This window comes from Salmo salar, chromosome ssa22, assembly GCF_905237065.1.
Source record: "Salmo salar chromosome ssa22, Ssal_v3.1, whole genome shotgun sequence".
Taxonomy (NCBI): Eukaryota; Metazoa; Chordata; class Actinopteri; order Salmoniformes; family Salmonidae; genus Salmo; species Salmo salar.
The window spans coordinates 32877501-32903097 of NC_059463.1; the positions used below are offsets into that span (position 1 = coordinate 32877501).

The following is a 25597-nucleotide window of genomic DNA, read 5'->3' on the forward strand; positions in this document are numbered from 1 at the left end:
CACAGCACCAACAGATCTGGGACCAGGCTAACCCATTCCCAGCAGCGTGCTGATTCTCACCCATAGCGGGGGTCCAGGGCGATGGCCCGGGGGTGCTCCACCTCCCCAGCCAGCAGAGTGGTCCTCATGGTTCCGTCCAGCTTGGCCACCTCTATCTGGTCCAGGTTACTCTCCACCCAGTAGATGTTCTCTGCTATCCAGTCCACCGCAAGACCCTCTGGAGTGGCCAGGCCATACTGGATCACCACGTCAAAACTGGTCAGAGCTGGGGGGGGGCAGTGTAGGTAAGTTGATTGTGAAGCCATGTTGTGTCATTCCCCCTTACTGTAGACCTATTCAACTCTAGTCATTCAAGTTGTCAGTGTGTCTGACCAGTCCCACGTCTGGCCAGTCCCATGAACATCAATCACACGCAGAGACTTTGTAATGCCAATGCAGCCCCGGCATATCTAATGATGACACCTACAAAGCCACAACTCTCCCTACTACTGACAGGATGTATCCTATTCCTGTTTGGGCCTGAGCAAACGTCACTACATCAGGCGCCAGAGCAAATAAAATAAGAGAAGTAACACTTATTTTCATCCTTCTCTCTCACCCATTCATTTTCCTTTCCAGCTCCCTAATCAAAGAGAATGGTCTAATCATCAGACTAGTCATCATTCTGATTGGAGCACGCACACACCACACACACACTCGTTATTCCTTCCTACTGTAATGAGAGGGCCTCATCTATAGAGCCAGAGCACAGAAGCTCTGGCTCTATAGATTGATTGATTGGCTTTGCCTTTTTTATGGTAGCGGTTTAGTTTTGATTGATTGGCTGTTTGGAAAGTGACAGTGTGGTTTTGATTGATTCGTTTTGCCTTCGGCGTGTAGCTGGACCATCTGCTTTGTTATTTACTAGCAACTTCCCCTCAGGAGTTGTAGGACTAAAGGCTGCACAACAGTACAACTACGATTCCCAGCATTCCCCGCTGTAAAGGCAATTGGGAAATGTGTCATGAAAGCTGGAGTACTACGCCAAAGAGATGTGAGAACACTGCTTATAAACAAACTAGTGCTAAAAAGTGGAGAAGAGACTCACCTCCGTTCTCTGACATTTTGCCGCGGTAGATCTTGTCCTCCACCACATCGGTCCAGTAGAGGGCATTCTCTGCCAGGTGGAAGTCCAGGGCAATAGTGTTCCTCAGGCCAGGCACCAGTACGCTGAACTCCCCCTTGTTCAGGTCGATCCGACGGATCTCATGGCGGTTGGAGAAGATGATGAAAGGCTTGAAGGGATCTGAGGAGAAGACAGGAGATCACATGATCATGGTGATATAGTGGTGCTTGTTGGTGGCAGCGTTGGGATCCCTGTATCTACTTTGCGCCCAGTGCACCCTCCCCCTCCCTCTCCTCTTGCACAGGTATGCTTAGTGGGACCACTGAAACCACACAGCTTCCTGCTAAAACACTCCATCATCTCTCTCCAACTCACTCTCCTCCTTCACTCACTCTCCTCCTTCACTCACTCTCCTCCTTCACTCACTCTCCTCCTTCACTCACTCTATCCCCTGAACCAAAACAATTCCTGGAAATGTACTGTACGGCCTCCTCTTTCACCTGTCCTCCTTCTCCTGCCCTTGCAGGTCCCAAACCCCAATATCTTTCCCTCACCCACCATGTGTTGACACACCTCACCCTCTGTGTGTTTTATTCTCATGATCATTAGATTTCTCAGCTTCTCCCCCTTTCTCTCTTATTTCACTCCACACCACCATCTGACCAAATCCCCTCTCTACTTCTCCTTTCCTACCCTCTAACCTCCCCTTCCATTCCCTCCTTCCCTCCTCACCAGTGCTCTTGCAGTTCTCCTGGTCAGGCTCCAGTTCCCAGCCCTCGTAGCAGGAACACTTGACACTGAACTTGTCCTGCTCACAGCGCTGGCTGCACTTGAGGTGTTTGGCGCAGAAGCTCTGTATCTGACAGGTCTTGTTGTTGGAATCCAGCTCCATGCCCAGGGGGCAGGAACACACCACGCCCTCCCCGGGGGCTACCGTACAGTTATGGCTGCAGTCCCCGTTATCCAGTGAGCACAGGTCTGCAGGGAAAAGGGGAAAAAGAGAGATGGGTGTTAAGAAGAGAGGTGACACTGAACAAAACAAATGGGTAACACAGTTCTTGAGCTCTCTGTCATGATGGACACACAACACTGTCATAATAATGACATAACCGGTATCATAAACATTCATGACAGCTCAAGGTTTTTCTCTGGCCCGTTGGTGTCAGCAGTGGGGTCCTTGTTCCATCTTCCAGTGCACCATGAGTAATGCCATTTTTAATAGCAGCAGGTCTTACCACAGAGTTTCTCGTCAGAGCCGTCGGGACAGTCGTCAGTGCCGTCACACAGCTTCTCAGCGGGCAGACAGATGGTGGAGTCATTGGCACACACATGGTGAGAGAGCTTACACACCAACGCCTCACAGTTGTCTTCATCAGAGTGGTCCTCACAGTCACTGTCCCCGTCACACACCCAGGCCTTACTGATACAGCGGGCTGGGGACAGGTCAGAGGGGAAAGGTCAGAAGTCTGACCTTACAGGCAGACGCTGTCCACAACAACAAATATGCCCAACAGTTTTTCACAGCAGCTAAAACCAAATCCAGTTCTTCATCTCCACCAGATAATGCTAAGCTATCCATTTCAATATTGTTACAGTTATGTTTTACAACCAGCAAATAACCCAGTCATCCATTCTCTCCCCTCTCACTTAGAATCCCCTCATTTCCTCTTTATTGATGTGACACAACCATCCCCATTCTCCTCACCAGAGTCCCTGCAACCAAACTTGACGGCGGGGTCACACATGTGTGTGACGCCTTCGCAGTTCTTCTCGTCGCTCAGGTCCATGCAGTCTGTGTCCCCGTCGCAGCGCCAACGCATGGGGATGCACAGGCCGTCCATACGACACTGGAACTCATCCATGTGACAGCCACCAGGAGGACGCGTGGCTGGGGAGGGAGAGAGGGGGACGAGGAGTTTTAGATCACTACAATAACACTGAAACAACACATAAACAACATGAACAGAAAAGGAAATGTAACAAAACATCACAGGAACTCTGAGCCCTTGTTATAAGCTCTAACTTTTTCTTGGTTAGGTCACATCGTTAAGAAAAACTGAGGGCCCTGCTGTTTGTAGAATTCATATATTTTCAGCATTTTGTAAAAGTTTGCTGAGCTGGCTGAATTTGAGTAACGGTAATGAAAGATGCTGTACGATGTCATAGTGAGTGTGACATAATCACAGGCTTCATTAGGACAGAGCTCTCACAGCACACAGTCATTCACTACCTCTACTCTCTCCCACTGTGGTGCTCCAATGGCAAACAAGCACACCATCACAGGGAACACATTTTAACAGAACATCATGCTTCAATGATGGACACAATTAACGCACTATTCACTCAATGAAAAATCAAAGGGACTGGGAAAACCAATAAACAGCTGGCATAGTCAGACCCAGATGGTATACGAAGGCTATGGTTTTGGCATGTGTTGTGGACCTCAGAGGTTAGTAGAGGCTTGACAATTCCATGAGACAAAGATGGTGTGCTCCATTTATACACACACAATACATCAAATCACATCATTAACAAAATGCTGACATTCACTTACAACCTGGCACGGCTAAATGAATGGAAATCAATGACCCAGAGACGCCCACGAGTCAAGGGTTGGCAGTGTCCCAATGCCAGGCTGACGCAGAGCACTGAAGGGTACAGCTTTCACACAGAGACCATGCTCCAGTGCATTAGCAATAGAGCCATCAGTGACATTGGTGATTAAGGGAATCACCGAAAGACTCAGACATCAAAGGTCAAAGAGGTGTGAAGGTAGATGTGTGCGTGTGTATGCGATCATGCACGCATGTGTGTATTCACCATAGACCGTGTGTGTGTATGCCACACAGTTGGAAGCACAGAATCGTCTAGAATGTCATCGTATGCTGTAGTGTTAAGATTTCCCTTCACTGGAACTAAGGGACCTAGCCCGAACCATGAAAAACATCCCCAGAACATTATTCCTCCTCCACCAAACTTTAGTTGGCCCTATAGTATGCATTTGGGCAGGTAGCGTTCTCCTGGCATCCGCCAAACCCAGATTTGTTTGTCGGAAATGTTTAGAAATGTTTTATATATATATAAAATAAATATCACATTTACTTAAGTATTCAGACCCTTTACTCAATACATTGTTGAAGCACCTTCGGCAGAAATTACAGCCTCGAGTCTTCTTGGGTATGACGCTACAAGCTTGGCACACCTGTGCTTGTCCCGAAGCCACTCCTGCATTGTCTTGGCTGTGTGCTTAGGGTTGTTGTCCTGTTGGAAGGTGAACCTCCCCCCCCAGTCAGGTCCTGAGCACTCTGGAGCAGGTTTTCATCAAGGATCTCTGTAATTTGCTCCATTCATCTTTCCCTCAATCCTGACTAGTCTCCCAGTCCCTGCTGCTGAAAAACATCCCCACAGCATGATGCTGCCACCACCATGCTTCAGAGTAGGGATGGTGCCAGGTTTCATCCAGACGTGACGCTTGGCATTCAGGCCAAAGAGTTCCATCTTGGTTTCATCAGACCAGAGAATCTTGTTTCTCATGGTCTGAGAGTCTTTAGGTGCCAGTTGGCCAACTCCAAGCGGACTATCATGTTCTTCCGTCTGGCCACTCTACCATAAAGGCCTGATTGGTGGAGTGCTGCAGAGATGGTTGTCTTTCTGGAAGGTTCTCCAATCTCCACAGAGGAACTCTGAAGCTCCATCAGTGTGACCATCAGGTTCTTGGTCACCTCCCTGAAAAAGGCCCTTCTACCCCGATTGCTTAGTTTGGCCAGGAGGCCAGATCTAGGAAGAGTCTTGGTGGTCCTAAACTTCTTCCATTTAAGAACGATTGAGGGCACTGTGTTCTTGGGAACCTTCAATACTGCAGACATTTTTAGTACCCTTTCCCCAGATCTGTGCCTCGACACAATCCTAACTCGGAGCTCTACAGACAATTCCTTTGACCTCATGGCTTGGTTTTTGCTGTGACATGCAAGGTCAACTGTGGGTCCTTATATAGACGGGTGTGTGACTTTCATGTCCAATCAATTGAATTTACCACAGGTGGACTCCAATCAAGTAGAAACATCTCAAGAATGAAAACAGGATGCACCTGATCTCAATTTTGAGTCTCATAGCAAAGGGTCTGAATAAGGTACAAGTATCAGTCAAACGTTTGGACACCTACTCATTCCAGGGTTTTTCTTTATTTGTACTATTTTCTGCATTGTAGATTTTATTTTATTTAAGCTTTATTTAACTAGGCAAGTCTGTTTAAGAACAAATTCTTATTAACAATGATGGCCTACCATGGCCAAATCCTAACCCAGACAACGTTGGGCCAATTGTGCGCCGCCCTATGGGACTCCCAATCCCGGTCGGTTGTGATAATGCCTGGAATTGAACCAGGGTCTGTAGTGACGCCTCTAGCACTGAGATGCAGTGCCTTAGACAGCTGCGCCACTTGGGAGCTAGAATAATAGTGAAGACATCAAAACTATGAAATAACCCAAAAAGTGTTAAACAAATCAAAATATATTTTAGATTTGAGACTCTTCAAAGTATTCACCCTTTATCTTGATGACAGCTTTGCACACTCTTGGCATTCTCTCAACCAGCTTCATGAGGTTGTCACCTGGAATGCATTTCAATTAACAGGTGTGCCTTGTGAAAAGTTAATTTAGGGAATTTCTTACCTTCTTAATGCGTTTGAGCCAATCAGTTGTGCTGTGACGAGGTGGTATACAGAAAATATCCCTATTTGGTAAAAGAGCAAGTCCATATTATGGCAAGAACAGCTCAAATGAGCAAAGAGAAATGACAGTCCATCATTACTTTAAGACACGAAGGTCAGTCAATCCTGAACATTTCAAGAACTTTGAACGTTTCTTCAAGTGCAGTCACAAAAACCAGCAAGCGCTAGGATGAAACTGGCTCTCATGAAGACCGCCACAGGATAAGCTCATTAAATTGCTGCAAAGAAACCACTACTAATGGACCGCAATAACAAGACGAGACTTGCTTTGGCCAAGAAACACGAGCAATGGACATTAGACAGGTGGAAATCTGTCCTTTGATCTGATGAGTCCAAATTTGAGATTTTTGGTCCCAACCGCCGTGTCTTTGTGAGATGCAGAGTAGGTGAACGGATGATCTCCACATGTGTGGTTCCCATCGTGAAGCATGGAGGAGGAGGTGTGATGGTGCTTTGCTGGTGACACTGTCAGTGATTCATTTAGAATTCAAGGCACACTTAACCAGCATGGCTACCACAGCATTCTGCAGCAATACGCCATCCCATCTGGTTTGCACACCTGTTATTTGAAATGCATTCCAAGTGATTACCTCATGAAGCTGGTTGAGAGAATGCCGAGAGTGTGCAAAGCTGTCATCAAGGCAAAGGGTGGCTACTTTGAAGAATCTCAAATATATTCTGATTTGTTTAACACTGTTTTAGTTACTACATGATTCCATATGTGTTATTTCATTGTTCTGATGTCTTCACTATTATTCCACAATGTAGAAAATAGTAAAAATAAAGAAAAACCCTAGAATGAGCAGGTGTTCTAAAACCTTGACCGGTAGTGTGTGTACACACACACACACACACACACACACACACACACACACACACATATATATAAATAAATAAAATAAAAAGGTATTCATGTGTCAAATCAGTGTTAAAGTGCTGTAGGTTTATTTTTGATAGATGGAGAAGATGGTGTGCTCCTTTTGAAAAATGTCAAAGGTAATCGAGGAGAGCTGGCGAGGAGAAGGAATGTGGACGGAAATGTGATTGTTTGAAATGAGACGGTCCTTTTCCACTGTGTGTCATCAGGAAAATGACGTTTACAGGGGTAGAATGGCAAAATAAATGTGTAAAGCCTCAATGAAAAGGTGGCTATCGAGGAGTGAAGAACACTTTTCGAATTGACACTCTCCTTGACCACTCAACCACTTATTTGGTTTCCGGGTCATGGAGAAGAGAGGACAGAGGCGAGAAGATGGAGGACAGACTTTTCCCAAATGAGAAAAGGCCCAAGTCTATTTCATTGTGAAGGTGTATATGTGTATGAGCATGAGTGTGTGTGCGTGTGAGTGTGTGTGCACGCACATGTGTGTAAAAGATCTGTGTGAAAGCTCTTCCTGAGACATTCTGCCTGCCTGCCCTCTGACCAGTAAAACCTCAGCATTCCCTGTGCACTGCGGGGGGAGCCAAACCTGGACAAGCCCATTAGCCAGCACCACATGGGAGGGAGAAGCGGGCTGGCTGGGATCCTAGTTCTCTGGTTGCAGGACACAGTGTAGGTGGCAGATAAAGATATGCTTACCCAAAACTACCCCGATAGTCTATCATATGAACTTTTCGGTTTCTCATCAAATACTTTGTTTCTTTTGGTTCAGATCCTACGTAACAAAAGTAATAAAGTGATTTGGAGTATAGATAGTGAGGCTGTTTCCCCAAGTCTTAATAATATGTTAGAAGGAGATACAGTACCAGCAAGTTTACAAGCTAGATGGAGAGATGGTGTAAAGTAGTGTTTATGACGCAATTACATGTCTGTTGTACTGCTTGGGACATGAAGTACTGAGGTTTCAAACAGTCAATGGCTATCTATAAGTCCACATCCTGTCATTTAAGTAGCCTGTAGCACATACATCAATACGGCATTAAGTTGTCCCGGTTGGTGGGTTACTGAGCTGACACTCACCTTGATTGGTGCAGTTGGCGTGGGTCTCGTCGCTGTAGTCTCCACAGTCATTGTCCCCGTCGCAGGTCCAGTAGTCGGGGATGCAGCGGCCGCTGTTACACTTGAACTGGGCGCTGGAGCAGGAATGGCTGCAGCCTGCCTCATCACTGTTGTCCCCACAGTCGTTGTCTGTAAGGCAAACACAGTCAAACCGCTACATCACACCAGTCATACACACAACATACACTGACTATAAGGAAAGGCTAAAACAAATCACCCAGGGTTATATGTACCTGGTCATTTATGTTAGTTACGAAGAACACTGTTAATGTCAGTGATCTCTACACTCAGACAACATTCAAGTCAAAGTAAATAGCTGTTAGAGAACTATTGTTCACAATGCAATTCCCATTACTCTCCACAACATAAAATACATACTCACATACAAAACACTTACTACAATTCCCATTACTCTCCACAACATCAAATACATACTCACATACAAAACACTTACTACAATTCCCATTACTCTCCACAACATCAAATACATACTCGCATACAAAACACTTACTACAATTCCCATTACTCTCCACAACATCAAATACATACTCACATACAAAACACTTACTACAATTCCCATTACTCTCCACAACATCAAATACATACTCACATACAAAACACTTAAGTACGTTTACAAATGAATTTCAATGTGAGAAAAAGGAGAAGAGTAAAATAATCACAGAAACTGCATATGCACCATGAGTGAATGTACCCAGCACTGATACATTGAGCTTGGCAGCAGAGGAGATGCTTCCCCAAACCCTTCCTTGTCTAAGCACTTCTAACAGGGAGGTTCTTCTGGTAACTAAACCTTAATATTGTCCACTGTCAGATAAATAGACAGCAAGCACACTATTACAGATAATCTAATTGGTCGTTCCTCAATAATGACAATACCTCACCACCACAAACAACCTATGTTCTCTCGGTCTTTGATTCTTGTCCAATCCAACTACAATAGAACATGTATTTCTACTGCATAAGTAGAAGCAGTAAGAGCCTCTATTATCATTGAATTGAGATGAATAATGAACTTCTGTTAAAGGGTAAAGCTGTAAGGGAAGCAGCTCTGGTTCTCCCTATAGTAGCATGTCTCCCCCTCCATCCGGCCCCCCCAGCGAGCCTCCAGCGTTGGCTGTGGTGCATGTTGATCTATCTAACCAGTCGGGTTCGGACAATTCAACTCATCAGAGCCGTCCCCAAAATCACTTTCTGAAACAAAGAAACCAACGGAAAGACAGCGGAGTGGGCGCACGGCACGACAGCAACACACATGGAACAGCAACACACATGGAACAGCAACACACATGGAACAGCAACACACTGGAACAGCAACACACATGGAACAGCAACACACATGGAACAGCAACACACAAGGAACAGCAACACACATGGAACAGCAACACACAAGGAACAGCAACACACATGGAACAATAACAGAAGACACAGTGAGCCAATTAGAGAAGAAACGCACAAACATCCTTGCCAAATAGAGAAAAGAAAGCTTGTAGCAATAAGGAGGTATGAGGACACCAAATGACGTGTGGCAACGAGCCAGTGATAAAAAACGACTGGGAGATACACACACAGTAGGTCGAAGATGAGGGAGAGACACTCACCATTGTCACAGCGCCAGTTGATGTTGATGCAACGTCCGTTATTGCAGGTGAACTGGGTGAGAGGGAAACAGGTGGGGTAGGCTGGATGGAGAGAGAGAAAGAGAGAATGGAAGAGAAAGAACCGAGCAGTAACTAACTACTTTACCTGCTATAACCATTACAGTTCCCGGCCGCCCTGTGGCCTGGGTTTCAGTGATACGGTATTGTGTTTAGTCTTTTAATGGAAGATAATGTTCTGTGTGTTGTAGCATAAGAGAAACATAAGGGTCAAGGGGTTAAAGGTGACAGTGAGGCAGGTGACCCACCACATGATGCAGGCTCGTCTGAGCGGTCCCCACAGTCATCGTCCAGGTCACATGTCCAGGAGATTGGGATACAGCGACCACTGGCACACGAGTACTGATTGGGGGGGCAGGTGCGAGCTGAAGGTAGGAGTTGGGGGGAAGGGGGGGGGGGGCACTGAGATTACTAAACAGTTCTCCTCAGGAGAATGACTTCAATAGGATGTTATTAGGTTGTCCTTGGAAATATTATAACAGTAGTTGGATTCATGGGAAATGTCAAGTGGCATTTTGAGCATTGAGACTACAGTCCATGTACACTGGGCGAGGCTGAGAAAAAGGTCAGCCCTCAACAACCATTGTCTGAATAGTGAGTGAGTGAGTGAGTGACAAATAAAGGAAATAAAGTGTGCGTCTGTACAGAATATGTGTATGAGTGTGTTACGTACTGTGTGTGCACCATATGCAACTGTGTGTGTGTACATCTGTGAACGTCCTACCAGAGCAGGTGGTGTTGGACTCATCCTCATCTTTGCCACAATCGTTGTCTCCATCACACAGCCAGCGCAGCGGGATACAGCGGTTGTTCTGACACTTAAACTTATCAGTGGGACAGGTGTGCTGGTCTAGAGGGAGGGACGGGGAGAGAAGAAAAAGGGAGTATGGAGGGATGGATTGATGGAGGAAGGATAAAGGGGGAGAGCAGGGGTACAGAGTGTAAGAGGGAGACAGACAGGCTGACTAGGCTTGTGTTTTGTCTGGAAATGGAACCTGTCTGCAATCTGACTACGAACAGGCACACACACACACACACACACACACACACAGGAGAAAGGTAGCTAGCTGTTCTACAATCAGTGTGTGTAAACTCACGGCAGAGCTCAGGGGCCTCGTCACTGTTGTCCAGACAGTCGTTGTCACCGTCACACTTCCATCGCTCCTGGATACAGCGGTTGTTCTTACAGGCAAACTCCCCGGGCTGACACTGAGGAGGAGGGATGTAGGACGGGTTGACTGGGGGGGGGGGGAGAGCGAGAGAGAGAGAGAGCGTTAGAGCGAGAAGTTGAGCATTCAAATATCACATTTCCCCCAAAAAGGTAAATGAGTGGAGCGGGACAGCGAGATACTCGCTAATATTCTGTCACATCTCAGCAGTCTACAACAAACACAAACCCTGTCAAAGCCAACATGAGCACAGTATGTGTGTCAGGTCTACTGTCAGGTCTACTGTCAGTCCTTAATCCCGCCCCCCTCCACAACACAAACATCTGAGCTGACTGCTCCATGAGTAAGAGGGATTTCTATTTGCATACTATATACACACACACACACAATTGTTCTCTCACTCGCTCTCCCTCATACACACACTTTGACAGTTCAACTTTGAAATAGACAGTTTCATCCTAGGCTAATCTCTATAAACCCTGATGATGGTAGCATGTGACAAAATTCCCTTCAACATGATTTATCACACATACACATTGTGAGACTATAGTATTACATTTAAACTCCTGCTCTCCTGTAGCTGACCCCTGCTCCCTGACCTCTCACCTTTACAGCTGGTGTTGTCTCTGTCATCCAGTTGTTGGTCCTCTGCACAGGCACACTGTCTCCCATCAGGGATGGCCAGACACAGACTACTGCAGCCCCCGTTATTCACACGACACGCATTAGAACCTGTACACAGACAGAGCGACACAGCGAAACAGAGAGCGAGCGACACAGCGAAACAGAGAGCGAGCGACACAGCAAGACAGAGAGTGAGCGAGCGAGACAGAGGGCGAGACAGAGACAGAGGGCGAGACAGAGGGGGTAGAGAGATATGTTCAGACATTAATGTGTATTATCTAAGGGGATAGATAGATAGATAGATAGATAGATAGATAGATAGATAGATAGATAGATAGATAGATAGATAGATAGATAGATAGATAGATAGATAGATAGATAGATAGATAGATAGATAGATAGATAGATAGATAGAAGGGTAGGTGTATAGATGGATGAACAGACTAGTGTCCTGTACCTTGCTGCTGCTGGGCGTCATACATGCGGATCTCGAAGATGGGTGGTCGTTCGTTGCGGAGCAGGGAGACTGTCTTGGTGACCTGGTCCAATTTGTAGATGCTGCCACTGCGGTACTCGTTCCAGAACAGGAAGTGTTTGTAGTGACACAGGCCAAAGGCGTGGTTCAACTCCTGACCCTCATATATCGTCTGATAACAACACAATACAGGTGTTGATGTGTCCAGTACACTCAGACTGCATATCCAATAAACCCTCAGAAAATCCCTGACAACTACAGTATCATTATGTAGACTCACCACTGACCACACAGTATTATACTGTACTACAAATCTCACTTGATGTGTTATATCAACTTTATTACTTATTCTAGTAATACATTATCATGGTAACATTTGTCATGTGGTGACCTTGCGTTCTGAGTTGTTGAGGTACTGTAGACAACACAGATAAGGTCGTAGTAGGGTTAGGGTTAGTTTTAGGGCTAGTAACCAGTCTGACTGACCTTGTGGTCAGAGTTGTTAAGATAGACCATCTCGATGCTGTCGTAGTATGGTTAGGGTTTGTTTTAGGGCAAGTAACCAGTCTGACTGACTGGGCTAGTAACCAGTCTGACTGATCCAAATCCAAGATGGCGTAGCAGTAAGACGTTTTTGTTTTTGTCCCGTGTAAATATTCAGTTTTTTTTCCCGTTTTCTTTGTATAGATTTCAATATATTTCAATCTCTTTTTTCCATTTTCGAATTAAATATACCTTCATGCAACCCGCCTCACCCAATGTGGTACGGATCTGCTATTTTTTAGACCTTATAATTGGAACCTCCATCAGAAACTAGCCATCAGAGGCTTGCCAGCTAATTAGCTACTTAGACATTGTTAGCCACTGCCAGCGGTCTTTACCTTTAGCTCAGACACCAGCCGCTTTAGCCCAGATAATACCTGCCAGTCAGCACAGTGCGATACCAGCCCTGAGCATATCGGACTGCTTTTTTCCACTACATCACCGGATTCCTGCAGCAAGCTTTGGAACGTTACACCGGATCATCGCAGCTAGCTAGCTGCTACCGAGTGGCTATTGTGGCTAACGCCCTTGTCCAGAAGCAAGCACCAGTTAGCCAACAAGATAGTTCCCATGTCCCGGCTAGCAAACGAAGTACACAAACTACAATACCGCTCTTGCCATTTGGCCTGGACCCTTTGTCGACACGGAGCCCCGCCGATCCATCACGACTGATCTGCTGGTCTGCTGACATAATTCGGCCGATGTGCTCTCAACTGGCCTCTGCATCGTGGATGTCGGTGAAGACCCTTCTGCTAGCCCTGGCCCGCTAGCTTCCTGAACACCGCATCTCCCGCTCGCCTAGCGTAGTATCGACTACCGAACGGCTCCGTTTCACCTATTGCTGCTCATTGGACCCTATGATCACTTGGCCACACAGCTGATGCCTGCTGGACTGTTCATTAACAAGGTACTTCATTTTGTTTATCTGTCGGCCCCAGCCTCGAACTCAGGCCATGTGTGTAGCTAACTGACCCTCTCTGCCCATTCATCGCCATTTACCCGTTGTTGTTGTCTTAGCTGTCTACCCGTTGTTGTCTTACCTGTTGTTGTCTTAGCTTTCCCAATCAACACCTGTGAATGCTTTATGCCTCTCTCTAATGTCAATATGCCTTGTAAGCTGTTGTTTAGGGCAGCTCTCATTGTTTTATTTTACTGCGGAGCCCCTAGTCCCGCTCAACATGCCTCAGATGGCTTCTTTGCCCCACCCCCACACATGCGGAGACCGCACCTAGCTTAACTGGCCGGAGATGCAACCTCTCTCATCGTCACTCAATGCCTAGGTTTACCTCCACTGCACTCACACCCTAACAATACATTATGCCCTGAATCTATCCTACCATGCCCACAAATCTGCTCCTTTTATTCCATGTTCCCAACGCACAAGACGACCAATTCTTATAGCCTTTAGCCGTACCCTCATCCCAGGCCCTGTGTGTCCCCAGGCTCTCTCATTTGTTGACTTTTGTAACCGTAAAAGCCTTGGGTTCATGCATGTTAACATCAGAAGCCTCCAACCCTAAGTTTGCTTTATTCACTGTTACCACACTCCTCCAACCCTGATGTCCTAGCCGTGTCTGAATCCTGGCTTAGGAAGGCCACCAAAAATTCTGAAATTTCCATCCCCAATTACAACACTTTCTGTCAAGATAGAACTGCTAAAGGGGGCGGAGCCGCTATCAACTGTAGAGATAGCCTGCAGAGTTCTGTCATACTATCCAGTACTATGCCCAAACAGTTCGAGCTTCTACTTTTACAAATCCATCTCTCCAGAAATAAGTCCCTCACTGTTGCCGCTTGTTATAAACCCCTCCTTAGCTCCCAGCTGTGCCCTGGACACAATATGTGAATTGATTGTCCCCCATCTATCATCAGAGTTCGTACTGTTAGGTGACCTAAACTGGGATATGCGTAACACCCCGGCCGTCCTACAATCTAAACTAGATGCCCTCAATCTCACACAAATTATCAAGGAACCTACCAGGTACAACCCCAAATCCGTAAACATGGGCACCCTCAGATATCATCCTGACCAACTTGCCCTCTAAATACACCGCTGCTGTTTTCAACCAGGATCTCAGTGATCACTGCTTCATTGCCTGTGTCCGTTATGGGTCCGCGGTCAAACAACCACCCCTTGCCACTGTCAAACGCTCCCTAAAACACTTCTGGGAGCAGGCCTTTCTAGTCGACCTGGCCCGGGTATCCTGGAAGGATATTGACCTCATCCCGTCAGTAGAGGATGCCTGGTTGTTCTTTAAAAGTGCTTTCCCCAACATTTTAAATAAGCATGCCCTTTTCAAAAAATATAGAACTAAGAACAGATATAGCCCTTGGTTCACTCCAGACTTAACTGCCCTTGACCAGCACAAAAACATCCTGTGGCGAACTGCACTAGCATCAAATAGTCCCCGCGATATGCAACTTTTCAGGGAAGTCAAGAACCAATATAGGATAGCTTTTTCAAACAGAAATTTGCATCCTGCAGCACTAATTCCAAAAAGTTTTGGGACACTGTAAAGTCCATGGAGAATAAGAGCACCTCCTCCCAGCTGCCCACTGCATTGAGGCTAGGAAACACTGTCACCACCCATACATCCACGATAATCAAGAATTTCAATAAGCATTTCTCTACAGCTGGCCATGCTTTCCACCTGGCTACCCCAACCCCAGCCAACAGCTCTGCACCTACCGCAGCAACTGGCCCAAGCCACCCCCCCCCGGCTTCTCCTTCACCCAAATCCAGACTGATGTTCTGATAGAGCTGCAAAATCTGGATCCCTACAAATCAGCTGGGCTAGACAATCTGGACCCTCTCTTCCTAAAATTATCCACCGCCATTGTTGCAACCCCATTACTAGTCTGTTCAACCTCTTTCGTATCATCTGAGATTCCTAAAGATCGGGTCTAGAGTGTCTCCCCCTTTGAAGAGGGGGATGACCGCGGCCGCTTTCCAAACTGTGACAGACCTATATCCATCCTGCCCTGCCTGTCTTCGAAAGCCACGTGAACAAACAGATCGCAGATCATTTCGATTCCCACCGTAACTTCTCCGCTATGCAATCCGGTTTCCGCGATGGTCACGGGTGCACCTCAGCCACGCTCAAGGTCCTAAACGATATAACAGCCATCAATAAGACAGTACTGTGCAGCCGTCTTCATCCACCTGGCCAAGGCTTTCGACTCTGTCAATCACCGTATTCTTATCGGCAGACTCAACAGCCTTGGTTTCTCTAATGACTGCCTCGCCTGGTTCACCAACTACTTCTCAGATAGAGTTCAGTGTGTCAAATCGGAGGGCATGTTGTCAGGACCTCTGGCAGTCTCTATGGGGGTGCCACAGGGTTCAATTCTCAGGCCGACTCTTTTCTCTGTATACATCAATGATGTCGCTCTTGCTGTGGGTGATTCTTTGATCCACCTCTACGCAGACGACACCATTCTGTATACACCTGGCCCTTCTTTGGACACTGTGTTAACAAACCTCCAAATGAGCTTCAATGCCATACAACACTCCTTCCGTGTCCTCGAACTGCTCTTAAATGCTAGTAAAACGAAATGCATGCTATTCAACCAATCGCTGCCTGCACTCGCCCGCCTGACTAGCATCACCACTCTGGACGGTTCTGACTAAGAATATGTGGACAACTATTAATACCTAGGTGTCTGGCTAGACTGTAAACTCTCCTTACAGACTCATATTAAGCATCTCCAATTCAAAATTAAATCTAGAATCGGCTTCCTATTTCGCAACAAAGCCATGCTGCCAAATATACCCTTGTAAAACCTATCCTTGACTTCGGCAATGTCATTTACAAAATAGCCTCCAACACTCTACTCAGCAAATTGGATGCAGTCTATCCCAGTGCCATCCGTTTTGTCACCAAAGCCCCATATACTACCCACCACTGCGACCTGTATGCTCTCGTTGGCTGGTCCTCACTACATATTCGTCGCCAAACTCACTGGCTCCAGGTCATCTATATGTCTTTGCTAGGTAAAGCTCCACCTTATCTCAGCTCACTGGTCACCATAGCAACACCCACCCGTAGCACGTGCTCCAGCAGGTATATCTCACTGGTCACCCCCAAAGCCAACACCTGCTTTGGCCGCCTTTCCTTCCAGTTCTCTGCTGCCAATGACTGGAACACAGTCCATCTGTAAATAGCCCATCCAACCAACTACCTCATATTTGTTTTTGTTTTTCTGCTCTTTTGCACACCAGTATTTCTACTTGCACATCCTCATCTGCACATCTATCACTCCAGTGTACATTTCTAAATTGTAATTACTTTGCCACTATTGGTCTATTTATTGCCTTACCTCCTCCATTTGCATATACTGTATACAGATTTTTCTATTGTGTTATTGACCGTACATTTGTTTATCTTATGTGGAACTCTGTGTTGTTTTTGTCGCACTGCTTTGCTTTATCTTGGCCAGGTCGCAGTTGTAAATGAGAACTTGTTCTCAACTGGTCTACCTAGTTAAATTTAAAAAAAGTTAAAATAAACCTTGCGGTCAGTGTTGTTAAGGTAGACCATCTCGATGCGGTCGTAGTATGCGTCCACCCAGTACAGGATTCCCTGTGGGATGTCCAGACTCAGACCGTTGGGCCACAGGACCGTCTTACTGGTCAAGAACACGTTCCTGTTAGAACCGTCCATCCAGGCCCGCTCTATCTTCCCTCTCTTACTCTCCTTAGGGTCCTCCTCCCAGTCTGTCCAGTACATCCACCTGGGGAGAGAGAGGGGGATGAGCATGGGGTGTGTGTGTGTGTGTGTGTGTGTGTGTTTTTTGGTCCATTGTGACCTTGTTATTCTGCCCCAGCTGACATTGAGTAGAACTCTATTATGCCCCCCCCCCCACACACACACTGTCACGCCCTGACCTAAGAGAGCTGTTTTTTCTCCGTTTAGTTAGGTCAGGGTGTGATATGGGGTGGGCATTCTATGTGTTGTGTTTCTATGTTTTGGCCAGGTATGGTTTCCAATCAGAGGCAGCTGTCTATCGTTGTCTCTGATTGGGAGCCATACTTAGGCAGCCTTTTTACACCTGGTTTGTGCGTGTAGTTTTCTGTTTTGTTAAATGTAACCTGCCAGAAATGTCGGCTGTCATTTTGTTTATTTTGTAAAGTGTTCGAATTTTTCATTAAACTTAAAGATGGCACTCAACACGCTGCGCCTTGGTCTCCTCTATATGACGCCCGTTACACACACACCACACACACACACACACACTACACACACACACACACACACACTACACAGGCCACAGGGGAGTGTCCCCAAGTCTGGCTGTGAATATGCTGACTTCATTTGAACTTTTGTAATTATTTTGTTACGTTTTCACAAACCACGATGAAGACGCTCCCCCTTCTCCCATAGAAAAGAAAAGAGACTAAACAAATGGGTCATACAAAAGCAATGCACACACACACACACACTTGAGGGATAGAATTGTTTTAAGGTGCTGTGAGCAGAAAGTGGGGGATCAGTGACAGGAAAATATACCAACAGCTGACCATCTGCTTTGTTCTCATCCCCACACACCGGTATGCATGTATGTACTCACGTATAAATGCAAACAAACAAACAAACAAACATGGACACACACACACACACATCCCAGGGTCAACTTTCCAATCATCTTCCAGCCACATCCCACACCCATGGGAAAGGCTCAGCAGAATATCTAAATAATCTATTAAGAAGCAGACAGTCCCACCACGCACACAGTAACACTTTATTGCTAATGGCAGTAAAACCTCTAGCATGCCTCATCCTTCACACTCTCTCACCCCAACACCCCCCCAAACAAAAACAACCATTACCTAAACTCTTCCATGCATCACTCCATCACTATGCCTCCTTCCCTTCTCCCTCCTTCCTCCCTCCCTCCTTCCTTCTCTCACCCATGTAGGGGGTCCACTACAATGGCGCGGGGGTGGGTCATCTTGCCCTCGATGAGAGTCTTGCGGGTCTGGGAAGCCTTCTCCAGCCTGGCCACACTGATGGTCTTCTTGGGCCCATCGTCTGTCCAGTACAGGTTATCAGCCATCCAGTCCACCGCTATACCCTCCACTGTGTGGATTCCTGGAACACAGAGGAACAGGAGGTGAGAGGCCAGTTGCCCTATTGTACACCACAAAACTTGACATGGTAGATCCAAAACGGCCGCCTTGCCACTAACAGCAGAAACTACCAAGACACATTGCTAGCATGATTTTGGAGCCATAATGGCCACTACTCTCCATTACAGTAATGACCATGCAAGGCAGTTACCGTACCGTCCTTCAGGATGGTCTCTCTCTCTGTGCCATCGATCTTTTGGCGGCCGATGAGGTAGCTGGTGGCGTCAGCAAAATATATGAAGTCACTCTCTGAGTGGAAGTCCAGGGCTCTTGGGTTCATCAGGTTCTCTATGGGGATCATGTACTCGTCTGGGACCTTAGCATTCATGCCCATGCCTCGGATGACCCCTGGACGACCTTTACCGTATACCAGGAATAGCTCATGCTCCGGCTCTGGAAAAAAACATGGGAGAGAGAGAGGACTTACTGGGCCGGTATTCATAAATAAAGCATCTCAGAGTAGGAGTGCTGATCTAGGATCAGACCCCCATGTCCACCTAATCTTATGCATTACATCTAATTAGGCAAAAGTGATCCTAGATCACTTTCTGAGATGCTTTATGAATAGGACAGGCCCTGGCCTGTAAACTCATAAAAACACAATCGAGTCTGGCCAACATTCTCATGAGAGGTAGCTTCTGAAACGATTTCAAATCACACTACAATGCTATAAACAGACAGACAAAACAGGAAGAGGAGGAGAGCATTGATGAGGCCTTTACCATTAAATAACATCCATAGGATTCCAATCACCTCCACAATTCCTGTCTTTCCTCTGTCTAGTAATGAATATCTTCTCCAAAGAATTGACTGTTAAAATGCTGTAACATACTGTAAATAACACTGCCCCATATCATTTGCATTGATTAAACTGATAAAAACTGTGCAAGAGAAGCATAACCCCGTAAACGTCATGAGAATGTAAGTGATTTTCAATTATTCTAATTCACATTTGACGACTTGTTCCATATGGTTTAGTGGACGGAATAGGTTTTGGTTGAATCAATCTGCTCTGGTGTGGGTTCAAGGGCACCTAAGGTTGTAGTCAAGAAACAGATCAATGTGTGGTTGCCTTCATATCCGCATAGAATATTAATACACACCTCTCAGGCAAGGTGAATCAATCAGGGAGGGAGTTGTACTTTCTTACTTCGCAGACAAAAGTAGTCAACTCAGAAAATACTGCTTATTATGGGTCTCCCAGGATCAGTTTTCCTGATTCAACCTTCACTGCCATTGGCACAGGGTCAATAACAGAATCAGAGAGGTGCGGGGGGCTGCCTTAACCTGTTATGGCTAGGGGGCAGTATTTTCACAGCCGGATAAAAAACGTACCCGATTTAATCTGATTATTACTCCTGCCCAGAAACTAGAATATGCATATAATTATTAGCTTTGGATAGAAAACACTCCAAAGTTTCTAAAACTGTTTGAATGGTGTCTGTGAGTATAACAGAACTCATTTGGCAGGCCAAAACCTGAGAAGATTCCATGCAGGAAGTGCCCTGTCTGACGATTTCTTGCCCTTCTTGATTATCTCTATCCATTACAGGGGATCTCTGCTGTTACATGACACTTCCTACGGCTCCCATGGGCTCTCAGAAGGCAGCAAAAAGCTGAATCGTGGCTTTGCAGGCTCTGGCTGAAAAAAAGTAGCGCGTTTGGATAGTGGCTGGTCACAGTACTGTGAGACTCAGGCGCGTGCCCGAGTCGACCCCATGCTTTGTTTTCTTTCGTCTTTTTACCTAAACGCAGATTCCCGGTCGGAATATTATCGCTTTTTTACGAGAAAAATTGCCTAAAAATTGATTTTAAACAGCGGTTGACATGTTTCGAAGTACGGTAATGGAATATTTAGAAATCTTTTGTCACGAAATGCGCCATGCTCGTGACCCTTATTTACACTTCGGATAGTGTCTTGAACGCACGAACAAAACGCCGCTATTTGGATATAACTATGGATTATTTTGAACCAAACCAACATTTGTTATTGAAGTAGCAGTCCTGGGAGTGCATTCTGACGAAGAACACCAAAGGTAATCAAACTTTTCTAATAGTAAATCGGAGTTTGGTCAGGGCTAAACTTGGTGGGTGTCCGTGATGGCTGGGCTATCTACTCAGAATATTGCAAAATGTGCTTTCACCGAAAAGCTATTTTAAAACCGGACACCTCGATTGCACAAAGGAGTTCTGTATCTATAATTCTTAAAATAATTGTTATGTTTTTTGTGACCGGAGGTTTGCGTGAACGTCACATGCTAATGTAAAAAGCTGGTTTTTGATATAAATATGAACTTGATTGAACAAAACATGCATGTATTGTATAACATAATGTCCTAGGTGTGTCATCTGATGAAGATCAAAGGTTAGTGCTGCATTTAGCTGTGGTTTTGTTTTTTGTGACATTAAAGGCTAGCTTGAAAAATGGGTGTCTGATTATTTCTGGCTGGGTACTCTACTGACAATCTAATGTTTTGCTTTCGCTGTAAAGCCTTTTTGAAATCGGACAGTGTGGTTAGATAAAGGAGAGTCTTGTCTTTAAAATGCTGTGAAATAGTCATATGTTTGAAAAATTGAAGTTTTTGTATTTTTGAGGAATTTGTAATTCGCGTCATGCCTATCATTGGATATTGGAGCAGGTGTTCCGCTAGCGGAACGTCTAGATGTAAGATTAATCAGATTCGATCCAGATTCGATCCAGCAACCTTTTGGTTAATGGCCCAACGCTCTAACCACTACCTGCAGTAGGAATGGGTTGTTGTATCTCAGAGCAGATTGGCTTCATAATGAAGCATTTTATTGTCTAATTTTTAAAGCGCCTAACAGATAATTGGCTGTATTGTGGAGTATCTGAGAGGGGATTGGCTAGGTGGTACTTACTCTTGCAGGACTTCCCGTCACTCCCTAGACTGAAGCCGGAGCGACAGCGGCAGGTATGAGTCTTATGGCTGTTCCCCAGTAGACAGAAGTCAGAGCAGCCTCCAGCCTTCCCAAACGGGTCTGGTTCACATGCATGGCTACGCACTGGAAGAGAGGAGATTTCTGAGTGAATTTCAACTATACCACTATGTTGATGGGTTAAATATAGAATTGATTTGACAATATGTGCAGGCAGCATAGAATATAGAACCCTATAACAATTACCTGGTGGCTGTCGTCTCTGGTGGTAGACGTGCAGGGCCCCTCCCTTGTCGACGCGGGTCACCACCTGGTAGTCAGAGCTGTTGAAGCGGTTCACTCTGATCACACTGGTCTTAGGCTGCATGTTGGCGTTGTCTGAGTTAGTGGCATACAGGTAGTTCTCAAACACTGTCAGACTGTACAGGTGCTCAATCTGGGAGAAGGGGAGGAGGGAGAGAAAGAGTGAGAGGGGGATGGAGGGAGAGATTGATGGAAGGACAGAGAGCGAGGAAGAAAGAATGAGTGACAAAGAACCAAAAATCACAATTCCACTTGAACACCCATTCACTCATTATGTATGGAACCCAACAGTATACAGCTGATTCAGAATCCCAAATGAGCCATAGCCTGACTCAGGCCTCTATTTCCCATAACGCACTCTAACAGGTCTAAACAAACACACATATCCATCTGTGAGGAGAAGAAAGCCGGCCTCACTGTCCCAGTAAACAGCACTAAAGTGAAATAGATGAAAGTGGCGATCGATCAGCTCTTCAGATCAGAGTGACTAGCATCCATTAAGATCAGGCTAGGGAAGGAATAAAACACATTCCCTCTGCAATACTGCCTGTACCCTCACCATCAATAACCATCCATGGACTTTAAACTGCCACTGATGGCAATCACATACACTTGGTTGTATATGCACACAGACTTGATAGCGCACGCACACACACAATTAAAAGGGGCTGTGTGTGTGTGTGTAGTTGGCTGTGCCCCCAGGCCCAGTGAGTAAATGAAGGCCATTACTTGTGCAGACACACAGCTAGCGCTAAAAGCCCTGCTAACAGGTTTAAAAGGCGCCAGCCACGGCACCATGCCAGAGCTCTGCTTTAACTCCTATTAATCAGCTCTCTAATGAAAAAGCTCCCTGCTCTCTGGCCATAGCTCCCTGAACAACACCACATTACTACAGCAGCAGGAGAGGGAGAGGATCCTCACAGGAGAGAATACACAGGAACCTCTACAAAGATGGAGGAATTTGGTTTTAGTGGCAACCAAGTATTTATGTTTTAACTCTGCTTGGATAACAAGGAATGTAAAGTTCACAGCTATTAAGTCTTCTTATATAAAACTCCTTACTCTAAATTAAGGAAATGGCCTTCCGCTCCTCACAACAACCAAAAAATATGCAACATTCCAAAATGTTAAACCCTCCTAAACGCTCCCTTCCAGAAACCTGAAGAAGCGTGCTAGCGGGCAAACAGTCTGTTGCAGGTTGATGACCTCACCAGCAGACCCTGTATGATGGTGTGTCTGTTTTTTCCTTCGTAGTCCACCACCTCTATGTAGTCCAGGTAGGCATCGGCCCAGTAGACCAGCCTGCTGACCAGGTCCAGGGTGATACCGTGGGGGAACACGATCTTACTGTCCACCAGCTTGGTCCGGTTCTGACCATCCATGTCACAACGCTCCACCTTGGGGATCTGACCGTAGTCTGTGAAGAACACTTTACTTTGGGAGGAAAGAGGTGAGAGGTGATTAGCTAATTCATTGATGGATTTATTAGATTTTATTCCAAATGTATTTTAGCAGGTAATTTGACTGAGCATGAGCATGTTGTCATTTACAGCAACAAGCTACAGTAGGTAAGAGTTGCAGGGAAGAAGAGCGACAGCTGTTTTGACAGAGTGAACGATTGATTGATTGATTGACAGGTTAATTAATAAATTCCTACCTTCCATGTCTAGGTAAGTATAGGGTAAACTGGTGTTAAAACATATGTAGTTGAATAGCCCTGCATTTACCTTCATTATGTTTTATATGGAGGAATATCTGCATGTGCCAACAGTTTGTCCTGGTCAGGTCACACGGTCACAGGAAAAGCTCCTGGGCCTAACTAGAATGCTTGATGTTTTATTGTGTCTTGTTCCCTACAGCTTATTTATTCTGCCTCTCACTGGGGTTCCTAATAAGGAGGGACCTAATCAAACAATCATTTATTGGATGTGCTCCCAGAAAAAGATAATGATCAATCAATCACAATGCAATTCTTAGAAGGTTTGTTGTTTTCGCTAACTTAGAAAAAAATTATTAATCTGTGTATTAATATTATACAATCTCTAAATTACAGCCAAGAATATTATTGTCATCCCTAACAGCAGCTGGACAACATCACGGGGAAAGGGTGTGGAGTAAACATACCAGAGTATATTACTGAACAATCAATTATAGCTGTGGAAATGGGTTGGAATGAAAAACAAAGCACGTGCGCGCACACATACACACACCTCCAGGAATTGAGTTTGAGACCGCAGTCATAAATGGCAAGGCTGAAATGAAAACCTGACTCTAAAATGTTTTGGGGAAAGGCAAGATTTGGGAGCTGTCAGGGCTCAGACCCGAACAACACAAATGAAACATCTACACTCAATTACTGCTCCCCAAAATGTCAAGTCAGTGACCCACGTACTAATCAGAGACAGGAAAGGAACCTTTCCAAGTGTTTCGGAGAACTCAAACCCCCTCCGAACCTCAACCCACCCCAGCCCATTGTTTTAGGTTGTGTAACAATGACAGACTACTGTGGCCAAAATATTGAGCCTCTCATGGGACTGTTATGATGTGTTCGATGCACGTACTGTGATGCGGGCGATGTGTGTGTGTCTCAGCAGTAGTCCGTGGGACATTGGTCTGTTCCCATGGGATAAAGGAGGGAGGATAGACCGACAGACCGCAGTGTGAATTTCAGTGACTCATTGGGTCCATGCAAGCACATGCCTATTCAACCCTGACCAACAAATGGGAGCATGGAATATTGCAAGTGTGAATGTGTTTGAGCATGTGTTTGTGAAATGCTTATGTTTGGATTTTACAGGTATGTACATCTATTAAATTCAAATAACTTTTATTTAGTAGGATGGAACTTTGTGTGTTGATGGTTTGGTACAAGACACATAACATAGAAGGCAATACATGGACACCTACAGTATGCAATCTGAGTATACACCTTAAAAGGTGTGTGTGTGTGTGTGTGTGTGTGTGTGTGTGTGTGTGTGTGTAGCGAGCGTGTATCTATACAGCCTATGCATAAGTGTATGTGCGTGCCTGCCTGCCTGCGTGTCCTCACCCCATGGTGGGGTCCAGGGCGATGCCCTTGGGGTTGTACAGCTCCTGGTCCAGCAGGGTGACACACGTCTGTCCGTCCTTGTCACACACAAAGATCCGGTCGTCCACATCATCCACAAAGTAGAAGTTTCCTGTCAGCCAGTCAATAGCCATCTGCTCTACATCTGGACAGCACATAGACAGAATAGGAGAGAAGGGGACAAAAAAGAGTGGCAGGGGATAGAGAGGGATAGAGAAGAGGCAGGGGACAGAGAGAGGTAGGGAGAAAGAGAAAGAAAACAGAAGACAAAATATGAGAAACAAAATAATTTACCGTACATGTTCCCATTGACTGATGCATCTTCATAGACCTTTCTCTCTGGCGTCATCTTTGAGGGCATCTATACCATCTGTGGATGTACTGTGTCGTGCAGTGGTAAACAAAATGGTGGGGTAAGACTGAGGTAATGGTAGAGAGCTCCATCATGACTTTGCAGTCCCATGAACTGCATGCAACTGTCCTGCTATGCTTAGCTTTCTGTCTGACTGTCTAATTGCTAAGTAAACATCAAATGAAACTATTCACATGCTTCGTAAACAACAGGTTTAGACTAACAATGAAAAGCTTACTTCCCAACAATGCTGAGAAAAAAATAGAAATAATAGAAAGATAACACAAGGAATACATACCCAATGAGTAACTGTCTCTATACGCGGGGTACCAGTACCAAGTCGATATGCAGGGGTACGAGGTAACTGAGGTAGATATGTACATAATAGGTAGGAATTAAAAGTGACTAGGCAACAGGATAGACAAACAGTAACAGCAGCGCATGTGAAGAGTCAAAAGGGTTAGCGCAAAAAGGGTCAACGCAGATAATATTGGTTAACTACTTAGCAGACTTTTAGAAGTTGGGGG

General features: G+C 45.6%; 1 protein-coding gene across 4 annotated transcripts in view; it reads right to left on the minus strand.

Annotated features, from left to right (window-relative positions):
* The window catches only part of LOC106583141 (low-density lipoprotein receptor-related protein 1), a 219342-nt gene that overhangs the window by 64167 nt on the left and 129578 nt on the right, over nt 1-25597 (minus strand). For all 4 annotated transcript variants that reach the window (XM_045705049.1, XM_045705048.1, XM_045705050.1 and 1 more), the window contains exons 7-25: nt 24701-24863; nt 22863-23085; nt 21595-21784; nt 21331-21474; nt 18607-18843; nt 18232-18412; nt 16832-17054; nt 11760-11949; nt 11285-11410; nt 10607-10747; nt 10234-10359; nt 9758-9874; nt 9453-9533; nt 7795-7962; nt 2811-2993; nt 2341-2538; nt 1838-2083; nt 1088-1285; nt 61-265 (exon numbers count right to left, since the gene is read on the minus strand). In XM_045705049.1, the coding sequence (XP_045561005.1) occupies nt 61-265; nt 1088-1285; nt 1838-2083; nt 2341-2538; nt 2811-2993; nt 7795-7962; nt 9453-9533; nt 9758-9874; nt 10234-10359; nt 10607-10747; nt 11285-11410; nt 11760-11949; nt 16832-17054; nt 18232-18412; nt 18607-18843; nt 21331-21474; nt 21595-21784; nt 22863-23085; nt 24701-24863 (3340 nt within the window). The remainder of the gene's footprint in view (nt 1-60; nt 266-1087; nt 1286-1837; nt 2084-2340; nt 2539-2810; nt 2994-7794; nt 7963-9452; nt 9534-9757; nt 9875-10233; nt 10360-10606; nt 10748-11284; nt 11411-11759; nt 11950-16831; nt 17055-18231; nt 18413-18606; nt 18844-21330; nt 21475-21594; nt 21785-22862; nt 23086-24700; nt 24864-25597) is intronic.